The 24,762-nt window shown below is 40.5% G+C and overlaps 1 protein-coding gene across 1 annotated transcript in view; it reads left to right on the forward strand.

The window, feature by feature from the left end:
* Positions 1-855: 855 nt before the first annotated feature.
* The window catches only part of CENPU (centromere protein U), a 29,763-nt gene continuing 5,856 nt past the window's right edge, over positions 856-24,762 (forward strand). The window contains exons 1-10 of the mRNA XM_088661048.1: positions 856-890; positions 1,507-1,558; positions 3,211-3,280; positions 3,784-3,907; positions 5,888-5,960; positions 8,318-8,449; positions 9,214-9,289; positions 9,795-9,918; positions 20,811-20,889; positions 24,523-24,570. Of these exons, the coding sequence (XP_088517174.1) occupies positions 1,514-1,558; positions 3,211-3,280; positions 3,784-3,907; positions 5,888-5,960; positions 8,318-8,449; positions 9,214-9,289; positions 9,795-9,918; positions 20,811-20,889; positions 24,523-24,570 (771 nt within the window). The 5' untranslated portion in view covers positions 856-890; positions 1,507-1,513. The remainder of the gene's footprint in view (positions 891-1,506; positions 1,559-3,210; positions 3,281-3,783; positions 3,908-5,887; positions 5,961-8,317; positions 8,450-9,213; positions 9,290-9,794; positions 9,919-20,810; positions 20,890-24,522; positions 24,571-24,762) is intronic.

A 24,762-nucleotide genomic window follows, 5' to 3' on the forward strand; every position in this document is an offset into this window, starting at 1 on the left:
TGGGCAGACCATAGATTACAAACTATTGCTCTACCTCAGGTTTTCTGCTCTAGAGTTCTATTTTATCCCTGTGCTATCGAACAGCCACATGAACCAGTAATGAAATGTATCAAGAAAAATAAGGGTTACCTACTCCCTGAAGAAGTGTGCATGCACACGAAAGCTCATACCAATGACAAACTTAGTTGGTCTCTAAGGTGCTACTGGAAGGAATTTTCTCTTTTATTTTGTTTCGACTACGTCAGACCAACACGGATATCTACCTGTAACTACTCCCTTCCAACCACTAGATGGCGCTGCTCCTCTGTTCTCACAGCTACCAGCAGCTAACACCGCTCGTCTTCTAAAGCTCTTTTTGCCTTTTACTAAAGCTCTTAGCTCAGAGCCGGCGGACCAAACCAACTGCCGAGATAGAAACAGGGGTGCCCTCAAAAGCCTTGTTCCTTTTGTTCTCCTTCCCTGCCGCTCAACATCACGCAAAATGAAATTTCGGAACAGTTAGAATGAAGCAGATCTGATTAAAACTAAGTATAACAGCTTACGCTAACGGAAGTCCTAATAGTTGCGTCTTCCCTCCCCCATTTCCGGGTGCTCGGTGGGACAGATCCGGCGCGGCGGTTTGAGTTACAACGGCGGGAAGAAACCGCCGAAGGGAGCTCGCGGTGAGTTCGGTTCTCTCGCGGAAGCTGTCGGCCGAGGGTGGCGCGTGGCACTGCCGAATAATTCAGCTCAAGGTTGCACTTTGGGGAGGGGGGGGGCGCTAGGCGCAGAAGGCCCTAGTCAGGGAGGAGGAGCAGCCATGGGCTCGAGAGGAGTTATGAGGGGGCGTGGTCAGAAGGGCTTATCGGACGTTAAGGTAGAGCGCAACAAAAGAAGGGCGTGGCCCTAGGGTGAGTGCCGGAGGCGGGGCATGGCAGCCGTTGTTACGCGCGCGGGGGTTGTCAAGGTGACCCACCTGCCAACGGAGACGCCGCGTGAACGTTGATACAGAAGAGTTCAGAGGGGCGGCTGCTCTTTCGGTTTGCATTCGTCGTAGCAGATCTGCTGTTAAATTTCTCTCAGCAGACATAGCGTCTTCTAACCCCTCTATGCCTTCCAGTCCTCATCTCCCACCCACCATATCTTTTAACTTTCACAATGACATTTCACAAAATAATTTCATTAATACGCAATACTGGCACATATGCCCAGAACAGTGTGTATGTAGGGTGATGGAATGTGTTTGTATAAGGAACAGCAAAATAAATATAACTGACTGATTGAACTCCAGAGATGTTCTGCAAGCACCTAAAATACTCAAGCTGTATAGGACTGAGCTTGTTCTGTACTTGAATGGGAGACTACCTAGGACTGTGTCCGTCTGTTTTAGGAAACTCAGGTATGCTGTTCCTTAGAGAAACAGTACAAATGCAATAAAGATTTGATAAAGGTCCTGCTGAAAAATTCATATATGTAAAATATAATATATCCCTTTATGGTAATGTTTCTTTCCCCCTATTTTGTTAGTAAAAAGATGCCAAAGAGAAAATCAAGGAGGGACTTCAAAAAGAAACTGGGAGTAAGTGGCACATACGGTATCTTTTTCATTCAAACACAAATGAGACATTTTCCACTTCTTTTTAGTTTTATTTAATTCACAGCCTTGAGATAATCCATACTGGAGTTCTATGGGGAATTTTGAACTCTTACTTTTTTCTTTTTTTAAAAAAAAGCGCCTTTCACTCTTCCAACTATAAAGGTGACACATGATATCCCAAGAGCTTAAAGAGCATGATGCAATACAGAATCATCCTCCCTTAGGGGCACTATAAGTATACAGAATATGTAAAATACATGTGTGTACAGAGAATGGGATAATGAATGGCTGACATTCAGAGGCATGGCATGACACAAAATTGGTACAGTCACTGCTGCTCCCCTCCCCTTACCCAGAAAATCTGTTGCTTGCCACTTCTGGATTGGAGATAACAAAATACAGTACCGGTATTGATTCCTCAGATGCACACAATGGTGCTGTTGGTGTCAAATCATGGAGAATTCCCCAGTACCAGAAAAAATATACAAAATGGTTACACCCTGCTCACTCTCACACTGACACAGACTACACAAATAGAGGCCACAAACACACATGCATCTCTCACACATACACACTCATACAGCTTGGCTATGAGTCTTAGAAGACCTGCTCCCTGCCTTGCAGGCTTTTCCCACCTGGCCTGGGAGGGCAGGGCACTGACTGACTCCAGCTATGAAAGCTGAGGCTGCTGAAAAGACTCTTGGGTTGGACTATTGTTTAGGAAGTTTTGTTTGGCTGGGTGTTTCTGTTATATGTTTAAAAATGTATCTTTATTTTAGATCTTAAGATATATGTGGAAATTGTTCAATTTGGTTGTGTACTTTTTGTGTATGCAATTATGGCTATGTAATTATGTATTTTGTCATGTTGAAAGCTGCCTTGAGCATGGTTTTAACTATGAAAAAGTCAGCATACACGTAAAATGCTGTTTGTTTGTTTGAAGAAGTGTGCATGCACACGAAAGCTCATACCAAAATAAAAACTTAGTTGGTCTTTAAGGTGCTACTGAAGGAATTTTTTTATTTTGTTTGTATATATGTATGTCATACACTACATATACACAGCTACACAAACATATCTCTCTCTCTTACACAGACCACATATACAAACAGACCACTCACATACTAGCCTGCCTTCCCTCACACACGTTGCACACATTTCACCCTCTCTGACAGAGATCGTACATACATACCTTGCCTGCCCACCTCTCCCTCTCTCCCCATCACTAGTCCTCTTTCTATGTCCAACTGTTTCTCAATCACACAAACAGAGCACACACAGATCCGGAAAATCCACTCCACAGATGAAATAAGTGTCTGTCATACACACACACACCCCTATCTATCTCACCCTACTCCAAAGGCCAATCCCTCCCCCTGCCAAAAAACCTACATAACCCCTGGTATCTTGTCTTGTTTGCTTTCTGCAGGTTTTTTATTATAGGAAATAGTATTTTGATAAAATATTTCTTTCTTGTTCTAATCCAGTACTTGAATTTGTTTGCATTCTATTTCTTACACGGAAAGAAAGAAATCTCAATTTTCAGCTATTTGTTACAGATTCTGTTTTTTGAGGGTTCTCCCCAGGGATACCATGCCAAGTTGCACTTTCATTTTAAACTGCTTTCTCCTTAGGAACCAGATGTGTCAAGTATTTTGAAAGTTCTCCAAACTGACCAAGCAGAGGAACCTGATGAATTATTTGGTTAGTTATCGCATTTTACCTTTTTAAATTGACACCAATAATTACAGAATATAAAATAGAATCTCTGCTTCAGCGGTGTAAGTGGTGCCCCAAATACTGTGAACAATTTCAGGGCTGAGGCATCAAAGTAGTCCAAAATTACAGGGAATTGAAGTGAGAAATGTAAAAATATGTTCTCCTCACATGTAAACAAGCCCATGAGGGGAAATGAATGTGCTGTGAAGCCCACCTCTTCTGACACATTACTGTTATGTTACTAGCCCTCCATGAGTTTTGAAGGTGAAGTTCTGAAATAGGATGACTGTTAATTTAATAAAGTGGTTGTGCTGGAAGGGACAGTTGCCATTGATAGTGTGCCCTTGCTCCCCCTCATGTATATGTTTACATTCGAGGTGGACAAATGTCTGAATGCCCACTGTGTTTTCAGTGCCCACTGTGTTTTCTGAATGCCCACTGTGTTTTCAGTGCAGTTCATTAATGCTAGATTTGTCTAGTTTATCTAGGTGAACCCTCACAGGAACCTTTACACAGCACCGCTGTGTCTGCTTATGAGGAAGATCAGTATTCAGATGGGTCAACGAGCAGTTCATCAGATTCTGAGCCAAAAAAGAAAGATACTAGAGGAAGGTACTAGAGACATAAATTTGAAAACATGTTTATCCTGTGTATCTGAAGAAATGTGCATGCATACGAAAGCTTATACCCAGAACAAACTTAGTTGGTCTCTAAGGTGCTACTGGACACTTTTTTAATGTTTATCCTTGTAACACATCATGTACCCATTCCTCATTCACTCATCATACCTGCCAAGTCTCCCACTGAAAAATGCGGGATCAGCAGCGGCGCTGCACTGGAAGTTGCGTAGAAGCAACTTCCGGGGCCGCTCTTCCCATGTGTGGCCACCAGAAATCGGGCAGAGCGGCACTGGAAGTCACTTCTACGCATGCTCGGTGGCAAGATGGCCGCTGCTGATCCCACATTTTGCCCGATTTCCGGTGCCCACACATGGGAAGAGCGGCACCCAAAATGGAGGCTCCCTGGCAGGTAGGAAATCCTGGGGATTTCCCGGATTTTTATCCATTTGGGAGAACAGCGGGAAACGGATTAAAATCCGGGGGTTTCCCGCGAAAAACAGGATACTTGGTAGCTAAGTCACTCACACACCTGTTAGTTAGCTTGACTAAAATATGCTAGGCATACTAACATTGACCATTCATTCAGCACACTACAGAACCCCCATTTTAATTTTCAGGAGCCTTTTCGTGCAATTGAGAAGATAGCATCCAAACCATGTGAAATGCTTGGATGGTGTGATTGTTCCTTTTTAAACTTTTAACTAAGGATATGGAGGAGTGAACACAAGCATGCTCCCTCCTTTTATTCGAAATCCAGGGTGCGGAACTGCAGACCAGTCTGGTCTGTTAGGGGTCCACTTTAGCCCACCAGCTGACATCACTGGTGATAAGCAGAGATTAAATCCTGCTCAAAAGCGCTATGTAAAACAGCTTGTGTGCCACCTGCTTTCAGGAGAAATGCACAAGCCGCTTCAAACAGTGCTTTTGGAACCCAGCACGAAGCAGGATCACACTCCAATCGTACCAGCTAATGGGAAGGGAGAGCAATCCTCCTAAGCACTGGGCTTGGTGCACAAGAGAGCTTGTTCCAGCTGTTTGCCAGCTTGCTGCTGTTGCCAGCAAACTCCAGCCTTGTTTCTCTCATGCCTGCCAATGGTGGAGAGGGGAGAAACAAGCTCAGAACTTCCCAAAGCACTAAACATGGGTTTGACAATGCCCCTTTGCTTAAAGGAGAGGCAGAGCAAAGCACTGTTTGAAATGGACTTGCCCCCCCCCCTTAAAGGAGGGGAGAGAATACTTCATTGGGCACTTTGCAAAGCCACAGATGGGGTTTTGATAGGTGTGCAGCCCCACCCACCTTGCGAGACCTATGATGCAAAGAATCTGGCCTGTGAAACCAAAATGTTTCCCCACACATTTTCTAAACCAACCTGTATGTTTCAAAAATATAACTGTAGGAGTATTCTTAACTTTAAGGTATAAACAGGATTATTATTTGCAATTGATACATTATGTAGCCAAAGTGTATAAATACACTGCATAATTTTTCTTTGGCTCTTTGTACTCTATTGTGTCATCAAGACTGAACCTTTAGCTCTTGCAGTATGGTACCTTTCTGAGTGGCACATCTGTGTGACTCCTAGGAACGCATTGTAAGAGATATTAGAGATTTGTAAGTTGTCTCAATGAATTAAGCTTCAATTCCTATCAGCTCAAACTGTTGTGCAGTATCAGCTCCTTCAGCTCTTAACCACCATTCAACACAAGCCATATAGCTTTTTCAGTAACTCATACACAACAGTTGCATCCATATTTTTTTCCTTGCATGCACACATTTGTGCATCTACATACCATTCAATTCACATACCTATTTGATCCCCACTATATTCTTGCTGGTTCTTTGATTCTTACTGTCAGAACTGGACAATTCCTCTGTGCCAACAATGAAACTTCTTAGCAGGAAAAGAAATGACCTTTTGATTTTTAAAGCTACATACGAGACTATATTGCATTATTTTATTTATTTTTCTAGCAAGCGCCAGCATATCTTGAAATCAAGTTCAGAGAGAGAAGATTCTGAAGAGGAACCTGTGCAAGAGAATATGGTACAGAAATGAAGTTAAGATTGTGTGTCCTACTTTTACTTCAGGAAAATAGACAACAATATATTGAAAATTCCAATATCTTTCCAATATATTGGAAATAAATAATTGGATCTATGTTTTAAATGTATATTATTATAAGTGGGTAATTAATTCTCCATATTTCAAGCAAGTATGATTTATTTACTACTAGCTGAAATCTCATGTTAGCTAAGATAATGAAGAATAAATATTGGTAATATTATTGTCACATGACATGTCTCTTAAAGTCATGACAGCCTTAGAAATCATGAATTTGTATATATAATATAATATAATATAATATAATATAATATAATATAATATAATATAATATAATATAATATATATGCGCACCCGTCTAGGAACTGAAACTCTTAAACGCATTCACCTCAATCTAGCAAATGCAGCTTTTTTTTTTTTAAAAAAAATACTTTTATTAAATTTTCCAATTAAAACACATCAAATCACATTGAAATTATTCCCAATTGCATTTTTACAAATCCAAATTAACCATACAATTCCAATTGAAAGAAACATTCCAATTATAGTCAATTATACTTAATTTTTCGGACTCCCATGCCTCAGATTCCCAGAGCTCCCTGCTAATCACCAATATTCCTTGCTTCCTTTTCAATTTATCCCTTATTTAACAGCCTCTGATATAAATATCACATATTTTCAAGTCCGTTACTGTCTTTTCTTGGCCTCCGAGTTTACGTTGCCAGCCGGATGTTTCCAAATGCCTTCTGTCTCTGTGTGGACTGTATCTGTAACCTCCCTCCAATCTCTGGTCCCTAATATCAATTAAGTCATAAATTATATCCAAATTCCTCTCCATGGCTCCTCTGAAAATAGAATCACAGTCTTTCCAGCAGAAGAAAAGCCAGGCGTCCCTTCTCACTCTTCTCAAAATCGGGCGGCTTCTCTTCTACCTCTGACTGCATTCCATTCCAGCGCCATCTTGTTTTATTTACGAACTGCGACACAAATCTTAAATCCTCCTTACAGGCACAAATCTTCAGCATCTCAGCCAGGGCCAGGATTTTAAGGGATATTTTTGCAAAGATGTCAAATTATATACAATTCCTCCAATTTCATATTAATTTAAAGTTCCATGTCCACCAGTTTATACTCTCCATTATCCTGCTGCTCTAGATCAAGTCCGATGTTCCGTCCAGAAAAGGTATTTGATAAATTATAGGCAAAGAACAAAAAGGTTACACTTCCCTGTATGGCGTCTCGGGTTCTCCAGATGTTCACTCTTCACTCCTACGATGTTTCCTCTTATCTCTCAGTGGCCGTAATTCAAATCATTCTCTCTGCTACTCAGGGCTGTGTCCATAAGCAATAAATTTTCACTCTTTCATCTGAGGCATGCCCAAAACTTTCCTCTAATTAAAATTCCAAGTAATGGGACCCATATGCCTGGTGAGTGGCTTCCAGGAGTGCCGACTCCAACGGGTGCTACAGCCCAGGCCCCCCCACCCCCCGCAGGGGTCCGGGTGGGTTAAGGGGCATCTGCGGGCCAGCGGCCCCCTCCTGTAGCATCCCGGGAGGGGCAAGGGAGGCTGCATACTCCTGAGGCAGCCGCCAAAAAAACACCGTTAGAGCGGAGAAGATGGAATTGTCCGCCATTCCCTCCAGCAGTGGGCAGAGTCTCCCAGCAAATGCAGCTTTTGAGTGCTCAGAAAAGAAGATTAGCACAAGTATGATAGTTGAGGAACAACAGACATACTAGGAATTGTATGTTTTTGCACAAAGCATTGTATCTTTGCAGGCACAATATGTGCATAGGCTTTTGCAGACTTGTTTTCTATGTTGGGGTAATTATCTGCATGTCTTCAGACTACACAGAAATTATGAATGTTAGAAACTTATTTTAATGGAAGTTGACACTCTTAGGCTTTTAAATAGTAGTGCTCTTATTCTAATATTGCTACAGCACAGCTCAGCTGCTTCTCATGTGCTCACTATAAACAGCTGCTTATATTGGTCCAATTGTGATCACGGTTGTCATAAATGGTCACAACTTGAGGTTGTTTTATTGCTAGTGTCTCATGGCTACTTGTTTAAGAAATTTAACCTACTTTCATTTAGTTTTTAATTATGTTTGCTGTGGGAAAGCAAGGTAAATTGTGGCTCCCTGCAATAAATACTCATGGCCAAACAGACTGCAGAAAACATTGCAGATGCATGTTACATAAAGATGTATAACTGATGTTTCCATGATATGTAAAGCTGTTTTTATACTGGGGGAAAGTTCGCATTCGTTCATATAAAAGGCACTGTATTTGTATTCTCTTTAATCTGAGAATAATCACCTGATTGTTTTCATTTAGAGAGCCACAGAGTCTACATCCAGCACAGAGGACTATAGATTAACACCTCCGCTGCCAGTAAGATGCAGCTCTTCAGAATGCAGAATATCAGATAACATTCCAGATCCTGTGGAGGACTTGAATACTGATAAGGTTAGCTATAAACTTTGCTATGCCCCATAGCTGTAAGAACCTTTGTCCCAAGAATGAAGCCTTTTGGCACATATCTGGGTCTTGTTCTTTTTAAAAATGTGTTCAGAAAGAATTAGTGAAGAAATACAGTGCTTCCTAGGGATGCGGGTGGCACTGTGGGTTAAACCACAGAGCCTAGGGCTTGCCAATCAGAAGGTCGGTGGTTCGAACCCCCACAACGGGGTGAGCTCCTATTGCTCGGTCCCAGCTCTTGCCAACCTAGCAGTTCGAAAGCACGTCAAAGTGCAAGTAGATAAATAGGTACTGCTACAGCGGGAAGGTAAACAGCATTTCCATGTGCTGCTCTGGTTCGCCAGAAGCGGCTTTGTCATGCTGGCCACATGACCTGGAAGCTGTATGCTGGCTCCCTTGGCCAATAACACGAGATGAGCGCCACAACCCCAGAGTCAGTCACGACTGGACCTAATGGTCAGGGGTTCCTTTACCTTTACAGTGCTTCCTATATTTTAGTTTCCAGTATTTTTTTCACGGTGGTGCTTTCACTGGTGCAGTTTATGTGTGTTTAAATTAAGGGCTGTTGCAAATGGGCAAGTGTCCTCTTGACACTATTTCCTTGTATTTGCTCAACATGCCTTGGTCAGAACTAGCCAGAACCACATTGAAAGGGTGTGAGTTCAGACAAACTTCATAGCTGCTGCTCCTGCCTAATGTGATCATAAATTTCAAAATAAAAGCATTTAAATGTATGCATTTTTATTTGACAGATGCCTATTATGAGTGCTGAATGCCACAAGAAGCAGAAAGTGGCTTGTTCACCAGAGATTGAGACAGATTACTCAGGTGAGAAAGAGTTTGTGCTTACAGTGGAGGTGATCCATGGAGAGCTTGCCACTCACTCCACTGTACAGGAATTTTCAAATTAGGGCACTTACCCTGATAGTGGTAGCTCAAGATGGTATTCATGGTTCCCCACCAACTCATAATTTAATCCCCACAACAACCTTGTGAGGTAGGTTTGGCTGAGAGTCACCCAGATCATAGTCTGACGCTCTAACCACTATGCCACACTGGCTCATATTATCAGACCATTGCCTATTAGAAGGCCTAATGGTCACTATTTTGCCTGCCAATATATGAAACAATAAGTGTTATCATTGTTTGTTAGTGCTACCGTGCAGTCTTCAATTCCACAACTGAAAGACAATGTTTTATAATGCTGACATTTATGGATTTTATTTCTTCTATTAAAAGTTGGTGCAATTTTGAGGCATTTTAAATCATAAATTTTGAGGGTTGGCTGAGACCTACAATATCAAAAGCTGCTTCAAAAACACCATTTATTTAGATTCAGATGCTGAGCCAGAGTTGATAAAGGTTTGGGGTTCCAAAGACACGAAGAAGGTTGCCAGCCGTGTCAGAGAAACTGATGTTATTCTGGATGCATTTGAGAAAATAACAGCAAAATACAAGTAAGTATCTTTATGACTACGATTTAACTTGGTATATGACTTTAAGCTCATTGACTCCACTGAAATCGGACATTATTAAGCCACAATACTTGGTGCTCTCTCTGTTACAGATTGGTTTGCTGCAGCTGTGCTGTTTAAGCATAGTGAATGTTTTCATATAATCCTAACCAAAAGGCCAAGCCATTTTTACTGTTATGAAATTATTTTTCCCTGATACTACTTCCTAGGAACTGTGCCCCTGCTCACTTAACTCGCCAAGCCCTTGCCATTCCCCTCCCCCCACATTACTACACTAGGGCACCCCCATATTCATGTCTTCCTCTCTCCTACTCTGCAGCCTTCTTTGCACACACACCCCATGCTGATACGTTACTGTATCTCTTTTTTTTTTTTTTTAAATACATTTTATTCCGATTTTCCAAATTCAACAAATTAACAAAACCAATCTTTTATACAAAATCTTATATTCACATCTTTTACCTTGCTCCGCCGAGCTATGACTTCCCCCCCTCCCTTCATGCGGTTTTCTTGTTAATTCCCTTTTTTGCAGTTCCTTTTTTAACATATTGGTCAATTCGTAAGGTTTATTTTAATCCTGCGAGAGTTTTTAATGATCTACAGTTTTTCTCCATATAGTCCACATATTTACTCCAGTCCTTTTGAAACCTTGTCTCCCCCTGGTCACGAATCTTGCATGTCAATCTAGCAAGTTCAGCATAGTCCATCATTTTTATCTGCCACTCCACAATTGTAGGTAATTCCTGTAGTTTCCATTTTTGGGCTAACAAAGTCCTAGCCGCGGTTGTTGCATACATAAACAGTGTTTGATCTTCTTTTCTAATCTCTCCTCCTATTATTCCTAACAAAAATGCTTCTGGTTTTTTTGGGAAGGTATATCTAAACATCTTTTTCAATTCATTATATAAACTTTCCCAAAATCTTTTAACTTTTTCGCATGTCCACCACATATGATAAAATTCACCATCTTTCTCTTTACATTTCCAGCAACTTTTATCACTCATTCTATACATTTTAGCTAACTTAACTGGAGTTAAATACCATCTGTACATCATCTTATATACATTTTCTTTCAAGGCAGTACATGCTGTAAATCTTAAAGTTTGATTCCATAGTTTCAACCACGCATCATATTCAATATTATGCCCCAAATCTTTTGCCCATTTAATCATCACTTCTTTTGTCAACTCATCTTTTGTATACCACTCCAACAACAGATCATACATCTTTGTCAAAAGCTTTGTTTTGCCTTCTGGGCCATTCCATTGTCACGGGTGGGACACTTGGACCATGTTTTTTGGTATTCACACATGCGTAAGAATGTAAATATACATAAAAATTAACAACCAAAATTTGAACTATGTTCTTAATAAGATACTGAACATTTTACTAATTTTTAATTTTTTTATGGATATTTTTGACAATTTTATTAAATGTTAAAGTATTGTCACGGGTGGGACAAAAAAGGACATGGAGCTTGAGATAAGTTTGATTTATGGAAAAACTCTGTGAGTTCGGAGGTGAATCAATTATAAACTCAGCATATCTGTTTAAATCAATGTTTATTGGTTACAACTATGCAATCAGAAATTTAGGTTAAGAAATTTAATGATACAAAATTAAGGAAAAAATGCTGTCACGGGTGGGACAATGAAATGTCACGGGTGGGACGCGTCTGGCATACACTTGATTTAACATACAATTAAGGTTGTTAAAAATGGAATAATTACAAAAAACCTTTTGCTATTACTACACTTACTATCTACCATAGCCTACAAAGTATAATGTTGTATTTACTAAAATTAAAATCGATTTTAAAAAATATTTTCTTCTAGTCCATCTCTGGGCCAATCAACCACTTTCAAACACATCTACATTTTCAGTAAATTCATAAAAAATGTTCCTTCTGACTCGTTTAACATTAGGTTGGGGTAAGATACTAAGAATATGTTCAAACTGCACATATGATATGTCTTTTTCATCAACTTGAAACAGCTTTCCAGAATTGTTAACTGCTCGCATACACATCACCTTGACTTCTCCATCATCTTCAACATTACTTTGGCATATTGCAGCATATCTATATTTAGTAGGCCTGGTTCTTTGTCTTTTTGTAGTTGTTTCAAATTCAACTAAAACATATGTCCCAATAGTCACTCCATCAACGAACGGCTTCAATCCAACCACCGGCACATCTGTTTCATTTGTACAACTTGCTACACCATCTTGTTTTTCTGTGTCACTTTCAGAATCTCTGTAAACATCAGAAACTTTTAACTTGAACAGTTCTGTGAAGACTACGTGGGTGGACTTTTGAAAAGAAGGTCCATAAACTAAACTTCTTTTGTCTTTAGCTTTAAAAAAACGGTTGGACTGCACGTTTGGAATCTTCCTCACCAAAGTCCAGCGCTCGTCTAGCATCGCCATATTTGCACTGATATCAGTAGGTGTTAAAAGGACAAACTTCACTCTCGGTACTGCTTTTTCAGCACATTTAACAAAATCTGAGGCTGAATTGATTACTACTCTCCTTTGTTTTACTGCATTCCAAACTGCTTGCTTAGTTAATCCACCAATCCCATCCACGACACCCTTGCCGTGGGATGTAGCAAAAAAAAAACCATTCCCCATCAACACCAAAGTCTTCAGGCATAAAACACAGATTGGACAGTGTGTACTTATTTTTGAACTGACCAGCACATCCGTCAGAATAGATTTTGACCTTTGTCAGTCTGTTAAATTCTTAAGTTCTTCAATTATGGCTTTTATGCATGCATATACTGAGTATTTGTCGTGGGTTAAGTGATCCGAAACCACGGCAAAAGAACGTACTTTGCCTTGAGTCCAAGCACAACCTGTAAATACTGTGATTTGGTTGTGGGTCCAGTGTGCACTTTGGATTTCATCTTGCGATGTTGCCAAATAGTTTTCAGCAAAATCCACTTGAAGAATCACCTCATCATCAGCTACTGTGTCTTTCATATTTTTGAAAGCTTTAGTTTGTAATCACTTTACAAAGAAGTGCTTCTTAAATTTACTAAATTGATTTTGTAGCTCATTGACAGCTTCTTCTATGGTTCCTTTTGCTTCAAAAACCTTAGGCCGGCTAGAACAGTCATCTTTCCATTGCTTCCAGAAAATCTCAGACGACATGTTTAAGTCTTCATCAATTAGGGTGTGCAAATTAAGTACACACTTTTTGCATTCACCATTCTCATACGTTCTGCAGATGTAGTCTTTCCCATTTTGTGTATTGATTCAAAGGTTATATTATCTGTATTACTGTATGTATTCGCATTAGGGTAAAGTAACGGTAACTGCCTTTATGTTCCAGAAGGAACAGCTACTATTGGTTCATTCAAGCAGCTGCATTTGGCTCCTTAGTCTTATTGGTTTCCACCAAAAGGCAGCTTTGTGGTTGCTTGAGATTGTTCCCTCCAAAATGTATCCCTTTCTAGCTAGTTCCCCTCTCCTCAGTCCCTCAGTCTTGTTTGCCAGAATAAAGAATTGTTACATGAGGAATCTGTCTCCTGTCTGCAGAGAGCTGAAATCACTTGCTGAAATCACTAACTCAAGCTACAACAGTAAAACAAGTTGAAAACTGTCACGGGTGGGACAGAAAAAGAATTATTAAAATTTCATGGTGTTTACATTAATTAACTGCATTTTTATTATTGATAGGTGTGTTATACTCTAATACATACTCCCACAATAAAACAAACATAACCTATAAATTAGTTTTATCACAAAATAAACTTTTGTACCTTTTGCTGTCACGGGTGGGACACTGAAACAGCATCCCATTCAATAATAAAAATAAAATAGAAATAACTTACCTATTTAAAAAATTTCAAGTCCAATGTGTAGACAAAGTTCTTCACTTTAATAATATACCAACAATGACAACCACAATTTTTGTTTATCTTTAAAAAATAATGCCAACCTAAATGAACAAAATTAAGCTACACAATCAGAAAAGTGATACTGAAACTTCAAGCTCAAATTTCTCATGAAAAAAATAATTTTAAATTCTTTTTTTCTTTGGAATATTGAACTTTAATATGTTTAGTTAATGAAACTATAAGTAAAATAAGTATATTTTAAAAATAATTTTTTTCTTATCAGGCTCATTTTTCACGGAATGGCCCTTCTAGCACTTCTATTTGAAATTTGGATCTTTTATCCTCAAAACCTATTTTTCTATCTTCTTTAAGCACATCATTTATTTGATGGTATTCTATCCATCCTGTTAACACTCCTTTAATGTCCTCAAAAGGTTTTAAACTCCATCCTTTTTCAGTTTTCGTCAAGATTTCCTCATACGTGGCCCGCCTCTTTTCCATATTTACTTTCTTAACTGTTAATACCTCTGCTGGTGAGACCCACCAGGGTGTTTTAGTCTCTAACAGCCTTTTATTTCTTTCCCACACCTCGTACAGAGATCTTCTTATCACATGATTCGTAAACCCGGTATGTGATTTCTTTTTGTCATAACATAAATATGCATGCCATCCAAATCTATTGTTAAAACCTTCCAAATCTAACAAGTCCGTATTCTCTAGAGTTATCCATTCTTTTATCCAACAGATACAGGACGCTTCGTAATAAAGTCTCAAGTCTGGCAGGGCGAATCCACCTCTTTCTTTCTTATCTACCAAAATCTTATGTTTTATTCTAGGTTTTCTCCCCTGCCAGACAAATCTTGATAAAATCTTTTGCCACTCTTGGAATTGCCTCGTACCTTTAACCACAGGTATAGTTTGAAATAGGAATAACATCTTAGGTAATACATTCATTTTTATTGTTGCAATTCTTCCTAAGAATGACATTTTCATATTAGTCCATCTTTCCAGGTCTTTCTTTATTTCCTTCCATACTTGTTCGTAATTATCACTGTAAAGATTAATATTCTTTGCTGTCATCCATATTCCCAAATATTTTACCTTTTTAGCCACGTCGAGTCCATGTTTTAACTGTAATTCCTGTTTTTCTTCTTTCGACATATTCATTGCCATAACCTTGGTTTTTTGTCTATTTAATTTGAATCCTGCCAATTGACCAAATTTCTCCATTACTTCTATAGCTTCTGCAACACTTTCCTTTGGATTTTCCAATGTTAAAACTAAATCATCTGCGAAGGCTTTCACTTTAAATTGCTTTGCACCTACCTTAATACCTCTAATTGTAGATAGGTCTCTTAATCTGATCAATAATATTTCCAGGACCATGATGAACAATAACGGTGATAAAGGGCAACCCTGTCTAGTTCCTTTTGTGATTTCAAAATATTCTGTTAGGGTGTTATTAATTATCAATCTTGCCTTTTGCTCTGAATAGATCGCCTCGATCCCATTCACGAATGTATTCTTCCCAACCATTGATTCCAAATTCCTCTTCATGAATTGCCAAGATATATTGTCAAAAGCTTTCTCAGCATCTACAAACATCAAGACAGCTGGTTTATCTATCTTGGTCTCCAGATATTCTATTACATCTATTATGTGTCTTACATTATCCTTTAGCTGTCTACCAGGAAGAAAACCAGCCTGATCCTTATGTATTATTTGATTTAAAACTTCTTTCAATCTCTTGGACATTATATCTGCAAAGAGTTTGTAATCATTATTCAATAATGAGATTGGTCTATAATTTTTGACTTCTAAGCCATCCGTATCCGGCTTTGGGATCAATGTTATGTATGCCTCTTTCCATGTATTTGGGATCTTTCCCCCCAACAGAATATCATTCATCATTTCCTCTAAAACTGGAACCAACAGTTCATTCAGTACTTTATAATATTTCGCCGTTAAACCATCTGGTCCTGGTGCTTTACCTTGTTTCATTCTCCCTATTGCTTGTTGTAATTCTTGTGTCGTTATCCTGTTATTTAGCTTTTTCCTCTCTTCTTCTGGAATTGGTTTCAATCCATATTTTCCTAGATACTCACTGATCTTCTTCTCATCTTCTTTCTTTTTGCAATACAAATCCTTATAGAATTTTTGAAAGGTTTTCTTAATCTCCTTTGAATCTTCCGTCGTTCCTCCCTCTGTTTTAATCTTAGTTATTATGTTCTGATTTTGACGTTTCCTTAACTGCCAAGCCAACAGTTTTCCTGTTTTATTCGCCGATTCGAAATTTCTTTGTCTCATTTGTTTTATTTTCCACTCAATCTCCTGATTGATCAACATGGAGAATTGTGTCTGTAACATCTTTATATTATTCTTTATTTGCTGATTCTCGGGTTTATCAATCAGGTTCTTCTCATTTTCCATGAGACATTTCAAAATTTCTTCTTTCTTCCTTTCTTTCTTTCGTTTCAGAAAACTGTTTTGCTGTATTAGAAAGCCTCTCATCACTGCTTTACTTGCATCCCATACCATATCCAGTCCGGTATCCTTGTATAAATTCCAATGAAAATAGTCTTTCAGGGTCTTCTTAGCTTTCGAGACCACCTCTTTATCATCAAATAAATCTTCGTTCATTCTCCACCTGAAGGACTTTTGGTCTTTGTTTTTCAATTCCATGAATATAGAGTTATGGTCTGACAGTGTACGTGGTATTATCTCTGTTTTACTCACCCTGGGCACTAGTTCCTTGGAGATCCACATGTTATCTATCCTTCCCGAACTCTGATTTGGTTCTGAGAAGAATGTAAATTGTTTAGTTGTAGGGTGCCTCAGTCTCCAAATATCCACTAGACCCAGGTTTTCTACTAGTTCAAAGAAGGATTTTGGTAATTTACCTTCATTCTTCCTTTTCTTGGTCCTATCCAATTCTGGCACTGTCACTCCATTGAAATCGCCCATAAGCATTATCTTTTGATCCATATATTCAATCAACCTTTCCTCCAGATTCTTGTAGAATTCAGCCTTATTTTCATTCGGTGCATAGATTCCCACCACTAACATTTTTTCTCCCTCAATCGATATTTGAGCCGCGATTATTCTTCCTTCTTCATCTTTAAAAATCAATTTCGGATCTAATTTCTCCTTTATATACAAGACCACTCCTCTCTTTTTCTTTTCCATCGAACTTATAAACTCTTTACCCAACCTTTTATTTTTAAGAATATAACTATGTTTTTTTGCCACATGTGTTTCCTGAAGACAAATTATATCCAAATTCTTCTTCTTCAAAACATGATCAATTTTATTCCTTTTAGTCTTATTATTCAAGCCATTCACGTTCCAGGAATGTAACTTCAATGCCATTTTACTTCCTACTATCAGGAAGAGCAGAAAATTATTTTACTAAACTTGGTCGGGTTCTTTATTTAAATCCTTATCTTCTTCTTCTTCTTCCTCTCTCTCTGACTCTTGATCTTGGTCTTCTTCCTCTGCCTTTTCTTCTTCTTCCTCTCTTCTCTTTCTCCTCCTTCTTTGTGGTCTTGGGTCTTCTTCCTCTTCCGCTGTTACTTCTGCCAGAACAGCTAGTTCTGGGTCCAACTCTCCCAAAAAATTTTCGTACTTCCTCAAGAATTTTCCGATATCCTGTATACTTGTCAGCACATGTCTCTTCTCCTTATAATGAAACATCATTCCTTCGGGGTATTCCCATCTATGTTGAATTCCATTTCTCTTAAGCAAGGCCACCATTGCTTTATAATTGTCGCGTTTTTTCAAAAATCTTCCTGGTATCTCTTTAAACACAATTATAGGCTTACCACTGATGATTAGCTTGTTGGTGAAACTCAGTCTTAAAATCTCATTTTTCATCTCCATTGTATTGAATATCACCACACAATCACCAGGTGCTTTCCTTGCTTTGGCCTTTGCAGATTTCACCTTAATTCTAAATACATTTACAATTGTCTGACTCACTTCTTCATCTGTTTTTCCCATCCATTTTGCCAATTCAGCAATTATTCTCGATTTGATATCTTCTCCCGTTTCTTCAGGAATACCCCTCAATTTCAGATTCAACTGTCTTTGTTTCATTTCTATCAATGCCAAATTGTCAAGCATTTGTTCATGTGCCTTATCCAGTTTTTTCACTTTGTCTTTCACTTTATCCGTTTCCTTTTTAACCTCTTTTACTTCTTTTTGTGTCTTCTTAATTGAATCTTCCATTGTTTTGGATCTCACTGACAGATCTTTTATCTGAGTCGAAAGCTCTCCCACCGCTCCTTCAATCTTCTTGTCAATCTCTCCCAATTTCTTATCCATTCGCTGTTCACTATGTTTAAATTCATCTTTGATTTTTTGCCATAAAGCTTCTAGATCTTTAACTTCTTCTTGTTTAGAGCCTCTTCTGTCTTTCGGTGTGCTTGCCGGCTTCTTTTCCTCTTTACCTGCCATTTTTATTCAGGAGGGAAACAAAAACAAACAAACAAAAAAAAAAGCAAAGAAAATCCCCCTTCTCACCACTAGAGGGTACTGCTCAAAATCCCAAGTTCCTGCAATACCCAATTTACCCCCAGATGGCGCTATACTTTGTCCCAACTCCTGAGTATGTATATTCCCTTCTCCACCACTGGGTGGTATACTATCAATTCTCAGTCCTCTTTCAGTACTTTTCCACTCTCAGTACATAGAAGGATTGCAGATTGCAATTCCCCTTAACTCAGTCCCTCCTTAATAAGCTCCTTTCCGCTTCTTACTCAATTGAGTTCACCTTTAATTTCAAAGACCTAAAACAAAGAAGCCAAGTCCCGCAACTCTTCAGCCACTTGCAGGCTTAATCCACATATAGAATCCAATGAGACCCAAAACAAGTTAAAAGCTTCAGCCACTTGCAGGCTTAATCCAATTAGGGATAGTAAAGACCCCAGATCTGCATTTCTAAAGCTGTAAATCCCCCTCTTCAGCCTCTTGATGGCTCAATCCAAGATCGGCCCCCCCTTCAGAGCTCAAAGTTAGTGTAGGAATGCTCTACTTATAATTGTTTTAAAGGTCAGCCTTCTCCTCCCCCTTCTTCAATGCTGCAGCAATATTTAAACAGCTTTCAAACAACTCAAAGCCGATCGTATTTTCTGGGCTAGAGCACAGATAATACACAGTATCTAATTAGGGAGAGTAGAGACCCCAGGTCAACACTTCTAAAGTTGTAAATCCCCCTCTTCAGCCTCTTGATGGCTCAATCCAAGATTGGCCCCCCCTTCAGAGCTCAAAGTTAGTGTGAAGATACTCTAGTCGTAATTGTTTTAGAAGTCAGCCTTCTCCTCCCCCTCCTTCAATGCTACAGCGGTGTTAAAACAGCCGATCGTATTTTCTGGGCTAAAGCACAGATGATACACAGTATCTAATTAGGAAGAGTAAAGACCCAAGATCTGCATTTCTAAAGCTGTAAATCCCTCTCTTCAGCCTCTTGATGGCTCAATCCAAAATCGGCCCCCCTTCAAAGCTCGAAGTTAGTGTGGAAATACTCTACTCGTAATTGTTTTAAAAGTCAGCCTTCTCTTCCCCCTGCTTCAGTGCTGTAGCAATATTAAAACAGCTTTCAGGCAGATCAAATCCGATCGTATTTTCTGGGCTAGAGCGCAGATAATACAAAGTATCTAGATCACTTGCAGATCCACCACCAAGATAGAGACAAAGTATCAATATAGAGTCTTTAGGTAATTCTTTTCACCCCTCAAAACTTGCCTTGTTACAAAATAAACAAGGACTTCTGCAAAACTCACTCCGCAGGCAGACAGTTTCACTTTCCATAGCTCAGCTCCTCCGATTTTCTTACTGCGCCATTTTCTCCCGCTGCTGGGACGGGCCCCGTTTTTGCGCCCCACAGCTTCACAAATCCGATCTCTAATCAGTAACCAATTATCTCCTCCGTCTTTTGACACGGATTGTTTATAATTTAAGAGAACTTGCTGCTTACCATCGGAAGCCAGAGACTGCGCTTAACGGAGCCAGTGGTCTCTCCCCTTTCGCGCCCGCAGCTCAATCCCACGCCCGGTTCCCAGGCTATAAAAACCTAGAAAAACCAGGCGTAGGAGGGCACGCTGGGCACAGCTGGGTGCCACGACCCTCAGGGTAACCCCCCCTGAGGTTTTAGAAGTCCGCAGAGCCTTTGCGTGACTTCAAAGCGCTCCGTTAAGCTCGAGATTCCCCGAGAGGCTATCTCGCACTTCCTTTGATGTCCGCAGCTCGCCGGAAGCCACGTTACTGTATCTCTTAAGATTAGTAGAATCTTTAGAGATACAGTAATCTTACAGCAGATTAGGAGCAGTAGAATCTTAAGAGCAAGCTTGCTGGTTTAAGTTCAGTTGGTGAACGTTGTACAAATATGAGTAGTTGCTTGTTAATAAAATGCCTCTTATAAAGTACTACATTGAATCTGAGACATTTTGTCGAAGACAACTCATGGTACCATGAATGAAATACATGATTGTGGGAAGATGCTGTGGAATATCTGAGGGCTTCGCATCCTCTGCTGTTGTTTAAAGCAGCAGTTTCCCTCTGTGACCCTCTGCTCACTCCCATGTCATGACCGCTGTTGTTGTTCAGCCTGCCTTCTCTTCTGTTCCTCTGCCCCGCCCTGACTTCATGCAAATCCAGTATTGTGATGACGCACTACAAATCCTCCAATGGGCGCTATGCAATGACAACCTTACATTTTTATGTATATAGGAAGAACACTAGAACAAAACAAATGGGTGCTTATCTAAAACAATTCCCATCCCTCAAGTTTAAACCATAATGAGGATGATCTAACTAAATGTAATGCAACTAAATTAAGCTTTCAGTGTTTGAAGTTATAATGTCACATGTTATTCAGTAGGAGAAATTTAGATAGTTGATGGCATTATCCAATTTTTGCCCACTCAAAGTATCAAGTTCAATACCTAGAATATGTTTTTCAATATACCAATCAGTTCAGCATTTTTCTTTAGGTTTTCTTAATATACTGATTTGTATGCATTCTTCCCTATTCAGACAAGGAGTGGAGCTGAAAATATGTAGGAAAGCTATTGATAGCTTTTCTATTGCGTTCAGAGAGCAACTCGCCGATAATGTAAGTACAGTTGTTCCCTTATTTCTGCTGTTCAAATGTAAGTGCCATTGCTTATGTTAACCAAAACGGCACCATCCAGGCACAAGAGGGAGGAGCTGGAGTTTGCAGAAGCATTACAAAAATAGGGGGAAGCCCTCGGAAAGGGAAAGCCCGAAAACAGCCCACCAATGATAAAATTTGCTTATTGGCTGTGGCATGCCAGCTAATGAAATGCTCTGCATGAATAAGGCTGACAAATGGAAATGAGGGTGCAGCGCTGCCAAAATGCAAACAGGCATGCATTTGTTAGACCGGTGGGGGAAATGAGGGGCTCAAATGGATGGAGTGGTGGAAAGGGGAAAGTCCTCTGCAAATTATCTGTTCAGACCTGTAGCAAGGGTGATCTGCTTTTCAGAAGGAGGATAAGGGGGTGGTTCACCATGTGGTTCTCCACAAATTACACCCGAGAGAATGTGACCCTCATCAGAAAAAGGTTCCCTTCTGCTGTTACACATATAAGGGCTTTGTATTATCTGACATGATTTTTCCTCTGCTGTTTCCCCCCCAACTGCAGACTTTAAAGCTTGTTTTTCAAATGACATATGTACTTCACAAAGAACATTTGAAAACTGAACTGAAACCTGTTGTATTATTTAATTCTCAAACTTGGAAACGCTAGTGTTAACAAAGTGCCCACAGCAAAATTAAAATAATACTTATTATGAAAAATGTTTGTGGCAATGAATGATTTAACATTTTTAAAGGACTCCAGCCATGTTTCTCAAATGGAAGAGGTATTGTAAAACAACCAGGAAAGAAAGGTGAAGGGTGGGATGAATCTCTTAAATAAAACTTTGAATCATATTTTCCCCAGGTGAGCACTGATCCTTTAAGATTCTTGGCTTAGGATAATAAATACAAAGTCAGAACTATGAAAACTAAGTAACTTTCCACAAATTATAGAATCTTTGTAACTTACCCGTTTAGGCCCTAATGTTGGACTGAGCCAAAACAGTGTCCTACCAGTTGGCATTCACCTGGGATTCTGGCATGGACTTACAAGTTGTAGGAGCTGCATCCTAGTTGGCTACAGCAGGATAGTGTAGCTAGAGCACGGGTGTCAAACACAAGGCCCGGGGGCCAAATCCGGCCCGCCAGACCTCGTCATGTGGCCCACCGAGCACCCCAGCCAGCGGGACCCAGCAGCGGGACCTTGCTGCTGAAGCGCCGCGCCGACAAACAGCTGGGGCGGGGGGGTAGAAAGGTGGCCGGAGCAGCGCTGCGTGGAGCGCCCCGAGCCACAGCAGGAGAAGGAGGAGGCAGCTTGCCAGGTCAGCGCCCGGCAGTGCTGCACGGAGAGTCCCTAGCCTCTGCGACACAGCAGTGCTCTGTAGCACTTTGAATCCTCCTCCTCCTGCCACGGCTCGGCGCCTGGAAACGGCTGCTGCTGCTGCTGCTGCTGCTGCTGCTGCTGCTGCTGAAGCACAGACAAAGAACCCAGCAGGAGGAGGATTCAAAGTGCTACAGAGCACTGCTGCGTCCCAGAGGCTCGAGACTCTCCACACGGCGCTGCCGGGCACCGACCCGGCAAGCCGCCTCCTCCTCCTCCTCTTGCCTCACCTCCTCCTCCTCCTGCTGCGGCTCAGCCTCATGAACGTGAGCTCAGCAGCGGCTCAGCCTCACAAACGTGCAACTCTGAGGCTTTACGCACGTCTCCTAAAACGGACACCCGCTGCCTCACGCGTCACAGGAAATGCTTTTTGCCCCTGGGTCCCTTCGTGCTCTTTTCTGGCGCTGAATCAAGGCGGTGACCCCCCTCCCTTCCTTCCTTCCTCTCTCTCGTTCTTATTCTTTCTTTCCCTCTCCTTCCTTCCTTCTTTATCTCTGTCTTCTCTCCCTCTTTCTTTTTCTTTCCTTCTTTATTCCTTCTTTCCTACTCTTCTTTCTCTCACCTCTTTCTTTCCTCTTTCCCTCCTGCTCCCTCTTTTCTTTCTTTCTTCCTTCCTTCCTTCCTTCCTTCCTTCCTTCCTTCCTTCCTTCCTTCTTCCTTCCCATCTTTCTTCCTCTCCCTCATTCTTATTCTTTCTTTCCCTCTACTTCCTTCCTTCTTTCTCCCTTTCCGTCTTCTCTCCCTCTTTCTTTTTCTTTCCTTCTTTATTCCCTTCCTTATTTCCTACTCTTCTTTCTCTTCCCTCTTTCCTTCCTTCCTCTCTCCCTCCCACTCCCTCTTTTCTTCCTTCCTCCCTTCCTCCCCTCCCCTCCCTCTCCCTCTCCTCAGAAACATAGGATGCTGCTTTATACTTCTGGCCCTTAAACCCTGGAACCAGGAGAGCAGCTCCAGTGAGTCAACCTCAGCCAGTCCCTTTGGAGAAGGGTGGTGGCTCACTGGCAGAACATCTGTCCTGCATGCAGAAGGACCCCAGCATCTCCAGGTACTAGTAGCTCTGCAAAGGTCCTGCATGAAACCCTAGCGAGCCTCCACCACCCAGTGCAGTTACCAAAAATCATTTTTCAATAAATTGTACAATAATTGTACATTTGAATATCTACTTGCCATTATTCTGACTATGTTTCTGCTTTCAGAGCTAGTTATTACTTACATTATTACAAAAAACAGTAATAATTGAATGCAGTGACAATAATTTATGATAAGAGTGGACACATAGTCCTACAGATACAACCGGCCCTTTGAGGGTGACCAAACTGCTGATGCGGCCCCCGATGAATTTGAGTTTGACACCCCTGAGCTAGAGTCTTGGAAAGAGCACAGAAAGGAGAAGTAATCGAAAAGTAATGGTCACAGTTTTGGTTGTCTTTCATATGAGTAACCATGCCTTTTGAGCTTCCCTTATTGACTCTATGTTATGGTTAGCCAGCTCCTGTCTTCTAGCCAGCCATCTTGATCCCAAAACTGCAACAGACATATGCTAAATGGAGAAATCTGGAAATCACAGAACTCTAAAAAAATTGTTGTTGCTGTTTAGTCTTTTAGTCGTATCCGACTCTTCGTGACCCCATGGACCAGAGCACGCCAGGCACTCCCGTCTTCCACTGCCTCCTGCAGTTTGGTCAGACTCATGTTGGTAGCTTCGAGAACACTGTACAGTACAACCGTCTCATCCTCTGTCGTCCCCTTCTCCTTGTGCCCTCAATCTTTCCCAACATCAGGGTCTTTTCCAGGGAATCTTCTCTTCTCATAAGGTGGCCAAAGTATTGGAGCCTCAGCTTCAGGATCTGTCCTTCCAGTGAGCACTCAGGGTTGATTTTCTTAAGAATGGATAGGTTTGATCTTCTTGCAGTTCATGGGGCTCTCAAGTGTCTCCTCCAGCACCACAATTCAAAAGCATCAATTCTTCGGCGATCAGCCTTCTTTATGGTCCAGCTCTCACTTCCATACATCACTACTGGGAAAACCATTGCTTTAACTACACGGCTCTTTGTCGGCAAGGTGATGTCAGAGACATTACCTTAAAAATATCTATCAGCTTACTTGTAATTGGATATCTACTTCCAGAAACCCCATGACTAGAAAATGTGAAACCAATGAATTGCAACTCTTACAGTGACACATAAAAGCTGTGTCATAATAAAACTGGAAAAAATAGTGAATTAAGAGGCTATGCTGTATTACTAAAACCTGCACGTTTTCATTAGGTTGCAGGTGCTGAGGAACTTAGAACAACAAAATTGAAAAATGCAAAGGTAAACAATTTTATGAATCTTCATTAATTGTATGGGTTCTAACTACAGAAGTGAGTATGCATGTTGGATTAGGACATTTCAGTGAATTAAGAGCTGGAGTTCACAGTGTGCCCTGTGAATTTCACCAGAGGGAGAAGCTCTCCTTCCAATAATGATTAAATCCAACTATTGTGGCAAGAATTTGTGTCCTCG

The sequence above is a fragment of the Zootoca vivipara genome, chromosome Z1, assembly GCF_965207765.1.
Source record: "Zootoca vivipara chromosome Z1, rZooViv2.hap1.1, whole genome shotgun sequence".
NCBI lineage: Eukaryota > Metazoa > Chordata > Lepidosauria > Squamata > Lacertidae > Zootoca > Zootoca vivipara.